Below are 16781 nucleotides of genomic sequence, written 5' to 3' on the forward strand. Positions count from 1 at the left end.
TACTTTTTAGAACTTACAGAGCTTCTTTTGGTAATTTAGATGGTCAGTTTTCATGAGTGTTCCAAGGAACTTGAAAGTAAGGTATATTCTCTTTTTTAAACAATAAAGTTCAATATATATCATTCAGAGCAACCTGATTACTTCTATTACTTAGGTTTTCTATTTCATTATTTATATTTTGTTCACTTATACACAGTCTGAGAGAGACCAGTTGAGATTTCCTTTAGTTTCTTTCTGTCAACTTCTCTGTACATTTCTAAACAATTTCTGCTGACAAATGTTATGTTTGCTGCTTGAGTATTCATAATTGTTATATTTTCATTGTGAGTTGTATCTATCAGCATTCTTAAGTACTATTCTTTATCCAGTTTAATGTATTTTGGCTTGGATTTTACCTCTTAAGTAAGATTGTTAACACCTGCTTTTGTCTGTATCTGCCCAACTTTTTGTTGTTCACCTTTCTGAATTACTTTATTTTAGGTGCAGCTTTCATTTACAGCAAATGAGTTGCTTTGTGATCCTTTCTGTGAAAAGCCTTTTCTTTCAATATATGAATTCAGCTTATATTCATTTATTGCTGTGACAGTCTTAATTCTGTCTTATTTTATATTGTGCCTGCTGCTTGTTTGATTTTTAGATAGTCTTTCCCTGATTGGTCTGTGACCTAGCTGTCGGCCCCGCAGTCTCTGAGCCTGCTTGGCCCGCACACCGTCCCTCTCCTCGTGGCTTCTGGGAGCTCAGCATTGCCTGCCTGTGTCGCTGCCCTGTTTGTTTTCCATTGACTGTATTTGGCGCTTACTGTGATTGCTTTTGCCACCATTTTCCCCAGCTTTCTTCCAGTGGCATCTCTAAGAAGAGTTCCCAGGAACTGTATTCCTTGGGTTCTTGAGGACTGAAAACCTGCCAGTAGAACTACTATAAACTTACTACGTAAAAGTTTCCATTTTCTAGTAGCCACATTACAAAAGGTAAAAAAGCAAGGTGAAATTAATTTTACTCTGTTTTATTTAGCCCTTCAGTATTCAAAACATTTAAACATGTAATCAGTAGTTTAAAATTACAGAGATATTTGAAAAAAAGCTTTTTAGTATTTGTCCTGAGCCTTTGAAATTGGTGTTTCTTAACTCACAACCCCCTCAGTGGTGCCGGCGCCTCTCGGGTTCACTCGTGGCCCCTGGCCACCTGCGGGCAGTCCTGCTCTGAGCTGTGTGGGCACGTGGCGTGCCCTGGCCCTCCTCTCTTGCATCTTGTAAGCGTGCTCTGCCGTCGTGCTGCGGGGGACCGCAGGTGCCGGGGGAGGGGTTTTTTTCTCTAAAACCCAGGAGTTTCCCTGGAATGTGCCTGCTGTGGCCCTTCTGGGTTGGTTCTCCTTGCTATACCATAGCTTTTTCAAATTATAGATTGAGGCTTGTTTTATTGTCCAGGGTTTTTGGATAACATTTTCACCTGTTTATCCTTTGTCCTGGTTTGCTTTTCTTTCGGACTCCACTTACACATGGGAAGACTGTCCCTTACCTGTCTCCTTTTTTTCCTTCTCTAATCCTTTTTTTTTGTAGCAGCTTTATCAAGATTTATTTCACATATCATGCATTTACAGTACAGTTCAGAGGTGTGTGGTATATTCACAGAGCTGCGCAGCCAGCTCCGCTGTCGAACTGCTGGAGTTCTCATCCCCCCAGGAGGAAACCCCGGGCCCATCGAGCATTTACTTCCCACGCACCCCCCCAGCCCCAGGCACCCAGTGGTCTACTTTCTTCTCTGGATTTGCCTGTTCAGGACACTGTATAAATTCAGTCATGCAGTTTGAGGTCTTTTGTGTCGGACTCTTTTGCTGAGCACAGTTTTTCTAGGTTCATCCCTGTGTAGCATGTGTATCACTTCATTTTTATGACTGAATATTCCACCTCGAGCATATACCAGGTCCGTTTATCCCTTCATCCATTAGGGAACGTTTGCTTCCCCTTTTGAGTCCCTGCAGCTCTAAGCACTCGTGTGTAAGTTTTCATGGGCGTGTGTTTCCATTTCTCCTGGGTTTAGACCTAGGAGTGGGATTGCTGGTCACGTGGTAGCCCTGTCACTCTTGAGAAACACCAGGCGGTTTTCCACAGCAGCTGCACTGTCGCCTTTCCCTACCATGGTGGCGGGGGGTTTCTAGCCCTTTCAGCTTCGTTTCCTTTTTTTTTCTTTTTTACTATTCTTTCTGTGCTCAGTGTCCCTCATGTTCCCAGTCTGTTTCTCTCTCAACCTTTCCATTTCAACCTCACTTTGATGTTGATTTGGATTTTCTGTTTTCTTATACTTTCTCCAAGTTCTGCCAGCTCATATTTCGTCTTCTCCTGTTTCCTTGCCATTTATTTTCCAAGTTCCTGCAGTTCTCATGGAAGTGATTGCTTCATTAAGTTTTTAAATGTGTGAAGAGGTTGGTCCCATTTTCTCTCTTCCTGGCAGTTCTTTGAGCAGTCAGCGTTCCTGCTGTCTGCCGTGCTTTTTGCTCTACCACGTCTCCTCGATTCCAAGGTGCAGGTCTCCGTGTGGCGCCTGCTGTTGGCAGTTCCCTGATTTGCACCTAGGGGGTGGCGCGGTTCATCTTACCACACCTGCTCCCCTGGAACCCCCCCTGTCTCCTCACGTCTCCCGAGGAGGAGAGCTGGGTCGTGGCGTGCAGGTTACCAGCAGGGCCAGTTCTTTTCCTTTACGTGAAAGCCTGTTCAGAAGGGGAAGAGTCAGATGAAGAAGGACCCCCATTTCCTGAGCAGGTAGAGGATGTGCCAGGGACTTGCATGTGCTGCCTTGTTTGAGCCCTGAAGGACCGTCTGAGGCAAGGCCATCTTCTGTGGTCCCTGAGTTCTGGGGCAGCCCCAGGACCTTTGTGTCTGCTTACACTTCTTCTCGGTCCACTCTTCTCCAAAAGAGCTGCAGGCTCTGGTCTCTGCACACATGGCCTCTGGTCGGAGGTCATTCTTGCCCATCTCAATCAAGATCTCAAACCCCCCTAGCCTCCATCCCCTTCCCGCCTCATGGCCTCAGGTGCTGTGCGTTCTGCATCTTTTACTTTGTGTACTGTCTGCCATCTGGTAAGAATGCGAGCTGCCCGGGGATGTTTGTCCATTTTAGTAGCTATCTTCTGGGACCCTCTCCCTAGAAGAGTGCCTGACATGTAATAGCACTAAATCAGTATTTATTGGATGGACAAACGGAGGGATTCAGTTGTAAAGACAACACGCAACACTTAAACATTGTTTTCAGTGGAGTTCTTCTAGAGTCCACACATTCCTTTTCTGAGGCTTTTAGTCCTTATCCCAATTAAAGATTGTAACTAAATTCCTAAGTTTAAAATCTTTTGTTTTCTAATTTTTGTCAGTCAAAATTTTTTGCCATCCTTACTTTCCAACTTTTCAAGGCAATTTGAAAAGAAAATTTTGAAAGAGATGGGCCAGATTGGAAAAGAAATGGCTTTTCACCCATCCTCCCAGTTCTGGCTGCCCATTTTGGTCATGTGTGAGGTCAGCACCCACTCCTTCCTTGCTCCTCCCCCCAGGGCCCACCCTGTGTCACGTCTGCCACCCCCTCCCCTCAGCCCCCCGCCAGGCCCCAGTGCACGACCCTCCTTGCTCAATTCCCAGGTACTTTTAGACTTGATCTTTGGTTTCTCCTCCACAGACCTTTGATTTGGTTTTTCTTCTTTCCCCAAAATGCTTTCCATTTATAGTCCAAGGCTTGTGTAATCTCAGAGGCTGAGATGGTTCCAGGAACCCCGTCCCTGAAGGTACATCTTCCGCCAGAACCAGCTCTGTTGGAGCAGTGCAGTCCCTCATCCGTGCTCAAGACCTGGTCCCTTGATTTGGCAGTATTCAGTTTTGGTAGCTAAAATGTAACATTCAGTATCCAGGGGGATTGTTAGCTAAAATGTAATCGGTATTCAGGTTTGTTAACTAAAATGTAACTTTCAGTATTGAGGGGATTGTTAGCTAAAATATAATCAGTATTTGTTTTGGTATCGAAAATGTAACGTTCAGCATATGGGGGCTTGTCAGCGAAAATGTAACATTGAGTACAGTGCATTTAGCCTTGTTCACGGACTGTTTCCATTCATGGGATTAAAGTGTTTAGATGTGAGGTGCAGCAAGGTATGCGAAGCAGGCCATGGCTAGGGGAAGAGCTTTGGCCTCATTTGGGAGTCAGCCTCCTTTTCTGGGAACCTTGATGAGCAGTGTGCGGGGGACTGAGGGCACAGGCTGATCCCAACCACACACTTCACATTGTGACTCTTCAGGTCTGTTCTGCCAGCTCTTCATCCCCTCCTTTAAAATGTAGATGAGAGAAATACCTATGTCATACATCTAGCATGAAGGTTGCTCACTTTTGCACAGTACAAAATCAATCCTCAGGAACGGTCAGTAGGTTAAACAGGACAAGAGAGAACAGCAGCATGCCAGCTTGGCCAGTTGCTCAAACTACGCTGAACACAGTCGCCCATTCCTCCTCAGAAGTCTGGCTGCTGGACTTATATACCATGTCCTCAACTCCCCTGGCAGTTCTAAGTCAAAGGACTTTCATGCACACACTTCTGAAATAAAGGTCCTCTGCACACACACACACATACTTCTGAGGTAAGGTCCTCAACACACACACACACGAGTGAAGGGCTTCTGCACACACATTTCTGAGGTACGGGCTCTCAGTACGCATACTTCTAAGGTAAAGACCCTCTGTGCACACACACTTCTGAGGTAAAGGTCCTACACACACACTTCTAAGGAAAAGGCCATCAGCACATACACAATTCTGAGGTAAAGGCCTTCCATGCACACAATTCATCTAAGGTCTTTTAACACAATAACGTCTAAGATGAAGGCCACCACATAACATGCTTTTGAGAAAAAGAACTTCCACATACACGCATTCCTGAGGTAAAGGTACTTCCACACACACTCCTATAGTGTGGCCCCACACAGCACACTTCTGAGGTGAAGGACACACACACACACACACACACACACACACATACACACACACAGAGGAAAAGACCCTCCACAGTCAGATACTCTGAGGTAAGGAGCGCCATACACACACAGTTCTGACATAATGGTCCACCACACACATGACTTCTGAGGTAAAAGCCCTCCATACCCACACAATTCTTAGTAAAGTCCCTCTACACACACTTTTATGAGTAAAGGCCTTCTGTATACACAGTTCTGAGGTAAAGCCCCTGCACACACAGACTTATATGTAAAGGACCTCTGCACACAAAGTTCTGAGTTAAGACACTCCACATACACACATTCTGAGATAAAGGCCCCACACACACATTTCTGAGGTAAAAACTCTGCACACGTATGTCTTAGATAATGGCCCTGTACACACACACACACGCAGTTCTGAGGTAATGACCTTGCACAATCACACATTTCTGAGGCAAAGCTCCTCCACACATACATTTCTGAGATACAGGTCTTCCCACACACACTTCTGAGGTAAAGTCCCTCTGCATACACACATCTGAGGTACCGGCCCAACACACACATACAATTCTGAGGTAAAGAGCCTCCCATAAAGACTTCTGAGGTTCAAGGCCGTCCACACACACTTCTGAGAAAAGTGCCCTCCACATAAACGCACTTCTGAGAGCTCCCACCCCACATACATTTCTGTGGTAAAGCCCCTCCGTACAAAAGCTTCTGAGGGAAAGGTCTACTTACATGCTTCTGAGATAAAGGTCCTTCACACATACACACTTCTACACACTTCTTAGATAAAAACCCTCCTTGCACACACACTTCTAAGATAAATGACTTCCATACACATACAATTCTTAGTAAAACCCCTCTATATACCGATGAATATAGACTTTCTGCACACACATTTCTGAGGTAAAGGTCTTCTATGTTCATACAGTTCTGAGGTGAAACCCCTCCATGCACAAACTTAGGAGTAAAGGCCCTCTGCGCACAAATTTTTGAGGTAACGTCCCCACAAACCCACTTGTGAGGTAAAGGCCTTCTCTGCACACACACTTCTTTTATAAAGGTCCTCCTACATGCACTTTTTTTTTTGGAGGTGCCAGGGATTGAACCTGGGACCCTGGACATGATGGGAAGCAGGTGCTCAACCACTGAGCTACACCCACTCTCCCCCCATACACATCTGAAGTAAAGGCCCTACATGCAGACATTATTCTGAGGTAAAGTCCTTACGCACATATACTTCTGAGGTAAAGGCCCTCCTTCACACATGTCTTAGATAAAGGCCCTTCAAGCATGCAAAATTCTGAGGTAAAGATCCTTTATAAAACTTTTAAGGTGAAAGCCCACCACAGACACACACTTCAGAGGTAAAAGTGCTTCTCCATATACTTCTGAGGACATGGTCACATACATACACATTTCTGAGGTAAACATCCTTGCACACACACTTCTGAGGAAAAAGCCCACCACACAAACACATTTCTGAGACATTCCTACATGCACACATTTCTCTGGTAAAGACCCTCTGCACACACACTTCTGAAGTGGACACCACACAAACACACTTGAGGTTACGGCCCTCCACACATACATACACACACACACTTAGGAGATAAAGGCCCTCCTACATACGCCTCTGAGGTCAAGGCCCTCCACTCACACATTTCTGAAGAAAAACCCTCCACAAACTCATCTGAGGAAAATCCCTTCTGAGACTTTCACGCATATGCACTCGCATTTGAGGTAAGGCTGTGCACACACGCACTTTGTAGTGAAGGTGGTCCTTCACACTCACCTGTGCATCATCCAGAGTGTGACGCAGGGTGCTAAGACAGCAGTTTGCGTTCAGATCTTTTTGCGTGTTACCTGCTCAAAACCCTTTGTTTCCCTTTACATTTTCTCATTTTTAGCTCTGCCTCCATCAGATGACCCCCATCCCTGGCACCCTGCCTGGGCACGGCAACTGGCATGGGGACTTGGCTTTCCTCCAGCCCGGGTCATGCCCCTCTTTGTTCTCTCTCCTGTGCGACCTGGAGACACCTGGCGCTCTCCCTCATAGCGTCATATTTGCTACCTGCTCAGCCTTTCGCCCCTCTCAGCATGTGCCCAATGGTGTTCCATAGTCACACAAGATCAGCTGGACTTATCGGCACGCTCCGGTACAGCGCCCGCAGGGCTTCGATGGTGGACCCAGGTACGTGGAGCCATTGACGCTCTCACCTTTCTGTCCCCAGAGCCCCCCAAGATGAACCCTGTGGTGGAGCCGCTGTCCTGGATGCTGGGCACCTGGCTGTCTGACCCACCTGGAGCCGGGACCTTCCCAACGCTGCAGCCCTTCCAGTACCTGGAGGAGGTGCACATCTCCCACGTGGGCCAGCCCATGCTCAACTTCTCGTAAGTCCACCCTGGCCCTGGGCTGCCTCCACCCTGACAGGAGTGCTGGACTGTAAGAGGAGCACCGGTGGGAAGGTGCCGGCAGGCCTTGGCCACCCTGTCTCCTCCTGCCCCACACCTGGCAACCAAGACACCCATTTGGGAAAACAATACTTCCTGGTTCTGTTAGATTTTTTGAGATGTTAGGCTTGCCACAAAATTATGAGCTTGTTAATCCAAGCACAGAAATAAGGGTATGTTTAATTAAGGCCCTGAAATCATGCTATATTCCTGTGCAGAAATTAATCACCCCATTATTACTGAAAATCAGAGGGCAAGGCGTGCTCTTAGGTGAACCATGAGCTATTTGAGGTCCCAAGGAAGCTGTTACATTGTGGTTCTTAGTTTCTCAGTTTCTTACCACACAGTAAAGCAGGAGGCCTTTGCGGTCCTCCGTCAGTCTCCCCGCTCTGCGCGCACACAGTAGGAAAAGTCGTGCTGGTTTTAAGGAGATGGTAGTAGTGTGGGGTGTGCGAGACAGAAGGGACGCTGGTGAACAGGGAGAGGATTCGAAACAGCTCACTTTTTACTTAGAGAAATAATGCATGTTTTTTAAAGTTTAAGCATAAAGAAGTGATACAATATAAAGCAAAACTACCCCTCCCCCAATCGCCAGCTACATGCTAAGGATCTTGTATTAAATAGGTACTATTTGTATAACGCCTAGCAATTTCCAGGGTATTTAGGAGATCTCATTGTTTTAAAAAATAATTAGCTTGTACCCTTCCTGTGTTCATCCTAATTGAATGAATTTGGCAAAGTATTATCACTACATATAAACCAAAAGGTAGAAATTCCAGATAACACAAAATAACTAAGAACAGGATAAAACAGACTTTTATAAAGGTTTTAGCCCATTAGAGGATTGGAAAATCGATTTTTCTGGTTGCTGTTTGTATTAAAAGAAAAGTGATGTGAATTAGAGTAAAAATTATATATTTTGGTAAATAAAGTTGTGTGTATATAAAAGAAACTTTTTTTGTAACAGATGTATGCTTTCTGGATTATCATTTAAAATATGTTCTTTTTTTTTTTTTTTTTTTTTTTTGTGGGTTCCTTTTTACTTTATTTTTTATATTTACATTTAAATAACTGCAACATAAAGATTAGTTGTAAAAGTCACACAAAAACTCGAGTGCCCTTTACCCAAGTTCAAGTTAAACAATTGCTGATGTTTTGCCATATTCATAAATGTTCTCTCTCTCCCTCTCCCTTTTCCTCTCTTTCTCCTTATTTATATATGCACATATATATATGTTTCTATTACTATAAAATATGTTCTTTATTAGAGGCTATAGTAAAAAAAAGAGAGAGAGAGAGAGCGCATGCCACTTACAGGGTATAACTGCCAACATAAACCTATCAGTTTATCTCTAGGAATCTCTAGATTCACACGGCAGCTCATAATACTAGTGAAACTATAAATGAGTCAGCTTTTAAGTTGTGGGTTAGTGCTCTTAGCTTAAGATGCAGGTATCTTTTATTTACCATCATGAATTTACAATGATGCTGATTGATTAGAAACTGTACCTTAATTCAATACCTGTTCCTATTTCTGTCCATATAAATTGATTGGATGTTTAAGCAGGATAATAGCTCAAAAGAGAAAAGTTATTAATCATCTCCAGTTACACTAAAAAGACACAGCATAAAATTCAGTATCCATTGACACTGATTCTCCCTTCATAAAACAGGAACTCTTGGACATTTCTTTTTAAAAAATTAACCTTTATTATTATAAAGCCACTGTATATACATGTAGGAAATAAAAATATATAGATGAGCAAAAATGAAAACACCTTAATCCCACAGCCCTGAGATCAAGCACAGCTGATACACAATGCTCCTGCTTCCAGATCTTAAAAATAAAATCCATATTTTTGTGCACATATTGTAGCACATGCAGTTACCTGCTGTCCTGCACACTCGCGTCCGTTCAGTAGCGCATGCACACCTGGTTCTATGTGCATGCACCTGCTGTCCCATGCACTCTTTTTTTTTTATTTTTAAGATTTATTTATTTCTCTCTCCCCTCCCTTCCCCCCCCCCCCCCCATTTTCTGCTCTCTGTGTCCATTCGCTGTGTGTTCTTGTGTCCACTTGCATTATCAGGTGGCACTGGGAATCTGTGTCTCTTTTTGTTAAATCATCTTGCTGCATCAGCTTTTCATGTGTGTGGTGCCACTCCTGGGCGGGCTGTGCTTTTTTCACGCGGGGTGGCTCTCCTCGTGGGGCGCACTCCTTGTATGTGGGGCACCCCTATGCAAGGTCACCCCTGCATGGCACGGCACTCCTTTCGCATCAGCACTGTGTGTGGGCCAGCTCACCACATGGGTCAGGAGGCCTGGGGATCGAACCCTGGACCCTCCATATGGTAGACGGACGCTCTACCAGTTGAGCCACGTCCGCTTCCCTGTCCCATGTACTCTTGTCCATATACCAGTGCATGCAAACCTGGCTCTGTGCATGCACATACCTGCTCTCCCGCACACTTGTGTCCATGTACCAGTGCATGCACACATGGCTCTGCACGTGCATGTACCTGCTCTCCTTCACTAGTGCCCACATACCAGGACATACCAGGGTATGTATATACGACTGTGTGCGTGCACGTACACACACGCCTACATTCCTGTGCTTTTTTACCAAACAGAGATCATATTGTGTTTATTGTTTCAAATCGTGCTTTTTTCAAACTTTTCCATCTTTCTCTTTCAGCATTTTTTCATTTCAGCTAATACCCAGACCATTCTCATGTGTCCCCAGTGGAAATTCTAAAATTGAAAATTACAGTAACTGAAAATAGCTCAATAAATGGATTTAACCACAGATTAAATACAGCTGAGAAGAGGATTAGTGAAGGGGAAGAAAGATAAATGGGAAATATCCAGACAAACACCAGAGAGATTTTTTTTAAATGCCCTAAGGACAATTAGAAGACAAACAGTAATCTGGGGAAAATGTATCTTCTTCCTCCAAGGACCAGTTTCACTATGACGAGCTCCTATTGAGCTATCAAAAGAGATTATGAGAGTAGATTCCAGCAGATGGTCCTCCCCAGATTCTTCAGTCCCCCAATGCCACCCCTTCCTGTCCCATGCATAAGCCCGGGCCACCCCTTCCTCCACGCAGCGTGGTGGTGGTTGGAGGGGCTGCTTCTGGGCAGGGAGAGGCCAGTGCTCCCAGCCGCACACCCGAGAGGCCGCCGGGCTGGGTCCTCTCGGGCTCCCGCCCAGATCCCGTGCTGGTCACGCAGGCCGTGCTCCCCAGCGTCTAGGAGACACGTGGTCATGTGAGGGGGCAGCTCGCGGGCCCTGCCGGAGGCCAGGCCCTGACCCACCTCTCCGGTTCCCGCCCAGGTTCAACGCCTTCCACCCCGACACCAGGAAGCCGATGCACAGGGAGTGCGGCTTCATCCGCCTCAAGCCCGACACCAACAAGGTGGCCTTCGTCAGCGCCCAGAACACAGGTGACAGCTCGGCCCCCGCACCCCTGCCCTGCCTGCCCAGGCTGCCCTCTCCCCACACGCCAGGTGCTGGGGGGCAGGGAGGCACAGCCGAGGCGGGCAGCGGGGCCGTGCTTCCAGCACGCACATCGGTCGCAGGGCAGGGCCCGGGCCTTGGGAGGGGCCGGGGAGCTTCTGGGGAGCAGGCTGGGTCCGGTCTTGAGCTGCAGCTCTTCTTTCCTCCAGCAGCAGCGTAGGCTGCCCCCTACTGCAGCCCCGGGCACAGCTGCTCCCCTGGACACAGAGCTGGGGATGATGGGGTGGGAATTAGAGCAGGGAATACTTGATGCATCGGCCAAAATTGCCTCGAGATCTGGTTTGCCCCAGTGTGAGTCTCTAAAATATTTAGCTCAGCTGAGTTAGTTCATTGAAAGTTCTGCAGAACTGTACCTGCCTGACCACTGCCTCGCTGGCTGCTCCAGTGAGCCTTCCTGGAAGCGGCAGAAGCCGCCGGGGGACATCCATCCCGCTGCCCCCTCGTGGGGAGGGCGGCTTCGGGCTGCCCCTCCCGGGGCTGGAGCCAGGTTACCCTGGGGAGGGCGGGCGTGCGAGCGCACCTGCCCACGTGGAGGGGAGAGCGGGTCCCTCCCTGTCTTGCTGCTGCAGCTGCCGCAGGCAGGGGAGCTGCTGGCCCACAGCCGCGGAGGTCAGGACCCCACGGAGTCCTCGCAGGCAAACGGCCGGCAAGAGCCGCACCGCCAAGAAGGCAAAGCAGGGTGTGCCAAGCCGGCGCCGGTGGCCCCGCGGCACCTGACGCAGCCCCTTTTCCAGGCATCGTGGAGGTGGAGGAGGGCGAGGTGAATGGACAGGAGCTGTCGATCGCATCCCACTCCATCGCCAGGATCTCCTTCGCCAAGGAGCCCCACGTGGCGCAGGTGAGCATGCCAGGGGCACGGGCAGCCCTTCCCTGGCGACTCGCCCACGGCTCTTCGGGGAGTGCTGGCTCTGACCTTGCACCCTGCATGGCCAAGCCAGGCTGTGGGAGAACATGCAGAGGAGACCCCTGGAGTTCCTCAAGAACAATCAGGCTGCTGCTTCATCCCTTTGGTCCATCTGTCCATCAGCCTGTCCTGTCGCCATAAGCTTCTAGTCTTCCCCATCACCACCTCACCTGCCGGCCTCGTCTCTTTAATGGATACTGTTAATTTAATTACACAACGAATTTTATACCATCAGCAACTGGTTAGGGTTGACTTTTTAAACACTTTATTCATAAAGTTGATACTGTTAAGTAGAAATTTTTTTAAAAACGCACAACAGGGGAGTGGATATAGCTCAAGTGTCTGCTTCCCACGTACAAGGTCCTGGGCTCAATCCCAGGTACCTCCTAAAACAAAGATAAAACCAGCACTCATGGGGAAGGGGATGTAGCTCGGTGGTTGAGCGCCTGCTTCCCAAGTATGAGGTCCCAGGTGCGACGAGAGGAGCCTCCAGTGAACGAGGCCTTGTCCCTGAGTGAGGCCAGGCGGAGCTCTTTGAGCAACATTGGGGCAGAACTCTGCTTGTTACAGGAATTCTTAAATTTAGTAAAAGTTATTTAATTACCAAAATTAGTGACTACATATTTGGAAACAACGTCAACCCCTGCTGAAGTGCATGGTACCTGAACCTCCCCCTTTCCGTAGCAGAGCCCCGGCCGCTCCCGGCCCCACTGCGCACACCTGCGGGCGAAGCATTTCCTAACGCGTGACGAGAGCGTTCAGACTCCCGCAAAGGTGAAAGCCATTTCCCACGAACACCCCCGGTTCTGCCGCGAATGTATTACTGTCCTCCCATCCGTCATCTGTCCATTTGTCCGTTAAATGATCTGTGCATCCACCCAACCCTCACCCCTCAAATTTTTCTTTAATGTGCTTTCTGTGCATAAACGGGTGCGCATTATTCCCAGACCCAGTTCACCTTCACCCTTCTCGCTGCAGTGTTACCGTGGCTTTTCACTTCTTCAACAGCCCGGAGCGCGGAGGGGCCCTGGCTGAGCTCTGGCCTCCCCGGGGACATCACCGCCCACCACCGCGGCCTCCCCGGTGCTTGCTTTGTCCCTGTCTACAAATGTGTGCCTGTTGGTTACATTTCTCCCACTTGAGCTGTTGGGTCAAAGAATAGGTGCATTTTAAATTTGGGTAGCTGCTACTGAACTGCTCTTCCTAATTTACGCTCCCACTTGCGTGAGATTTCCTGTTTCCTCACTGCTTTACCAATAGGCTGTAATTTTGGACCTTGAGATACTTTTGAATCCGATACATTAAAAACGGCGTCTCATCCTGTTTCCAGTTTAACTTAGGAGTGAGGACAGGCATTTGCCTCTGCCTATTCTTTGTGCTTGAGGTTCAGAGATTTTGTCCACTTTTCTGTGGCTCATTTTCTTATTGGTTTGTGGGAACTTTTTCTCTTCCGTGTTTTTTTTTCCCTTTTTTTTTTTTTTTTACATATTCATACCATATTTACTGAAACTGATGTACAAATATTGAGACAATAGCTTTCAAACAAGGTAACATTTGTGTTTACATTGTGGTTTATATTTTAGACTATTTTCTAAATTTTTAGTTATCTTATGTTTTACATTATGATTTACATTTTAGCCTATCAGCCCCTATATATTTTTGGTGTAATTTAACATGTCTTGTATCCATCCTTGTGTACTCTTGTGAACACTTCTCTTGCCCACACAATTACATTGGTTCCATCTATTCAATACCTCTTTCCCCTCCCCTCAGGGCCCACAGTGACAGTCAATCTTCATTGCTTGAAGGGCTGTGTTGAGAGATACTTGCAACAGTGCTGAGGGCTTGACATGCTCCACTGCCCTATCTTCTGTGGTTGTTGATCTCTTACCTGTTTTGTCTACGTGACAGCTACTTCACACTCTGTGGCTTATTTTTCAGCTTTGTTTGTGACGCACTTCTCTGTGGGTTGTTATCTTCTTGGTAATTTGTGGGGGTTTATGCTGTGGCTCTTGACCCCTTGCCTGTGGTGTGTGGCTGGCCTTTCAGCCTCGTCGATGACGCGTCTGCCCTCGGGCTGGAGTCTTTCCTGGGGTCTTTCCTGGAGTCTTCTGGGCCTTTTTCCTTAGAGTTCTTGCTCAGAACAGTGTTTTCTCCAGAATGATAGAAGTATGCTCTATTTTCTTTTATCTTCTATTTTTTTCTCTTTTTTCTCTCGTATCTGCTTTTCACCTGTGCAGCCTACAGCTCTAGCTTTTCCCAGGTGGGCAGGGGCCCAATGCCACAGATAAGAAGTGCCTGTGTCTTTCTTTCTCTCCACCGGCTTGCCTGTTCCTTACCAGTGACACATTCTTCATCGTCTCAGGTCTCCATCTTGTTTCAATAGCTGCAGGAATTTCCCCTTCTTCTTTACTCCACATTTTCTTGGCTATTTTGTAAGCATTTCCTCTTGTAGACATCTTTCAAAAGAGCTCCTCAGTGTCCATAAAATTTCCTTCAAGATCGCACTGATGCATGAATTAATTTGGCAAGAACTGGCGTCTTTGCACCGATAGCGGCAGCCAGCAGCCCTGAGGCTCTGATTTCAGGTGGTCTTTGGAGCGTTGCAGAAGGTGTCAAGGTTTTTTCTCTTCAGTTTCCATCCTGAAGGGCCAGCACGTTTTGTGTTGTTAAAGTCTTAAGTGCTGTGTAGTTTTTGTGGCTGTTCTAGATCACCTTTTTCCCACTTCCTGTTCTGACTGGCTGTTGGTGGTGTGGGGGAAACTTGCTGTAGTTTCGTGGGACTGGCTCTTGGACGCGGCTCTGGAGCAGCAGTGAGCTTGGGTGGGTGTGGGTTCTGGAGTCCACCACCAGGCCTGCTCTGGGTTCCCGCAGGTGCAGCCACTTCCCCAGCAGAAGGCTGGTGGCCGTGGCTCAGCGGAGCTCAGGAGTGGGCTGTGGGTCTCCTCAGGGGCTCTGCAGCCTCCTCCAGGAGGCTCTGTGTTCCTTCTACTCACGCCTTGTGCTGTGAGTACATTTACATCCTCCAAATGTGGACTTTCAGGAGTTACTCTTCTTGTCACAGAGCAAACCGTTTCCCTCAGATACCGTTACCTGCTTTGGGCACCAGTTGCTAGTTGAACAGGTGGGGAGCTTTTCATCTTTTCCTTCTCCCTGGCAAAAGGCGAACCCCCGCAGGGAGCAGGGCAGGGGGCCTGAGCTTCCACAGGGCTTTTAATTTCCTCCAGGAGGCCTTGTTTTTCCCAGCTTCCTTTCTTTTCATTTGCAAAACCAGATTTTCCAGGAAAAGTGTCAATTTCATCTAGAGAAGTTATATATGCTATTTCTTCTTAACCTGTGTCTGGCCTCTTTATTTTTCTGATACTGTATGTATGTTTTCTTTTCTTCTTGACAATACTTGGCAAAAGTTATCCATGTTATCAGGGTTTTGTTTGGCTATTGTTATTCTGGTTTGCTACTTATTTACTGCTCAGTCCCACCAAGCTCTGCCATTTTTCTAAACTCCTCGGTACCCTCGGATCCAGCACTTGAATCCCACCCTGACTGGGCTCCACAGAAAGCCCTCAAGCCCTGTGGTCTGCTCGGGCCGTGTTCCTGCTCTCCAGGTTGCCTCCTCGCCCGCGCCCGGCGGGCTCCTGCTGTGTGGCTGCACCATCCCGTGAGCACCTGGGCCTACCTTCCCATAGCCTCTCATTTCTTTGTCCTTCTGCTCATTTCTGGGGGAGGTCCTTAAATATTCCAGCAATTCTACGAAGTCTTTTCCTTCCCATGAGCTCTCCTCCACCCTCTGCACGTTCCTTTTTCTTCACGTTCCGCTTTCAGTTCCTCGTGGCTGCGGCGCTCTCTCATTCTAAGGATGTGATGGTAGTTTTTGTTTTCGTCTCCTTCTGTAGCTCTCTCCCTTCTAAATTGCATTTTAAATGTTGTTTCTTGGCTTTGGTTTCTGTATTTCATAGTGAGGCTTTCCTTAGATGTGTAGGGGTTGGAGGCCCAAGACCACCCCCGCTGGAAGGGCTCTTCACCTGTCATTGTCACGGTTACCCAAGCACCCGCATGGCAGGCGCCTGACACGGTCCTGGCACTCGGCACACATGTGCTCTCTGACACGCAGTCCCAGCACTCAGGACACACACGTCTGCTCTCTGACACGTCCTGGCGCTCAGCACACGCATGCGCTCTGACACGTCCCGGCACTCAGGACACGCGTGCTCTCTGACACGTCCCGGCGCTCAGCACACCCATGCTCTTGAACACGTCCCGGTGCTCAGCACACGCACATCTGCTCTCTGACATGTCCTGGCGCTCAGCACACGCATGCACTCTGACACGTCCTAGCGCTCAGGACACGCGTGCTCTCTGACACGTCCCGGCGCTCAGCACACCCATGCTCTTGAACACATCCCGGTGCTCAGCACACGCACGTCTGCTCTCTGACATGTCCTGGCGCTCAGCACACGCATGCGCTCTGACACATCCCAGCGCTCAGGACACGCGTGCTCTCTGACACGTCCCGGCACTCAGAACATGCACGCGTGCTCTCTGACACGTCCCAGCAATCAGCACACGCACGCGTGCTCTCGGACACGTCCCGGCACTCAGCACATGCACGTCTGCTCTCTGACACGTCCTGGCGCTCAGCACACGCATGCGCTCTGACACGTCCCAGCACACAGCACACCCGTGCTCTCGGACACATCCCGGCACTCAGCACACGCATGCATGCTCTCGGACACGTCCCGGCGCTCAGCACACCCGTGCTCTCGGACATGTCCCGGCGCTCAGCACGCCCGTGCTCTCTGACACGTCCCAGCACTCAGCACATGCATGCGTGCTCTCTGACACATCCCGGCGCTCAGCACACGCATGCTTTGACACATCCCGGCGTTCAGCACACGCGTGCGCTCTGACACGTCCCGGCGGTCAGCACACGTGTGCT

General features: G+C 48.3%; 1 protein-coding gene across 1 annotated transcript in view; it reads left to right on the top strand.

The window, feature by feature from the left end:
• Positions 1 to 16781, top strand: part of THAP4 (THAP domain containing 4) — a 64577-nt gene that overhangs the window by 37552 nt on the left and 10244 nt on the right. The window contains exons 3-5 of the mRNA XM_058299678.2: positions 7202 to 7361; positions 10759 to 10868; positions 11676 to 11779. Of these exons, the coding sequence (XP_058155661.1) occupies positions 7202 to 7361; positions 10759 to 10868; positions 11676 to 11779 (374 nt within the window). The remainder of the gene's footprint in view (positions 1 to 7201; positions 7362 to 10758; positions 10869 to 11675; positions 11780 to 16781) is intronic.

The sequence above is a fragment of the Dasypus novemcinctus genome, chromosome 7 (genome assembly GCF_030445035.2).
Source record: "Dasypus novemcinctus isolate mDasNov1 chromosome 7, mDasNov1.1.hap2, whole genome shotgun sequence".
Taxonomy (NCBI): Eukaryota; Metazoa; Chordata; class Mammalia; order Cingulata; family Dasypodidae; genus Dasypus; species Dasypus novemcinctus.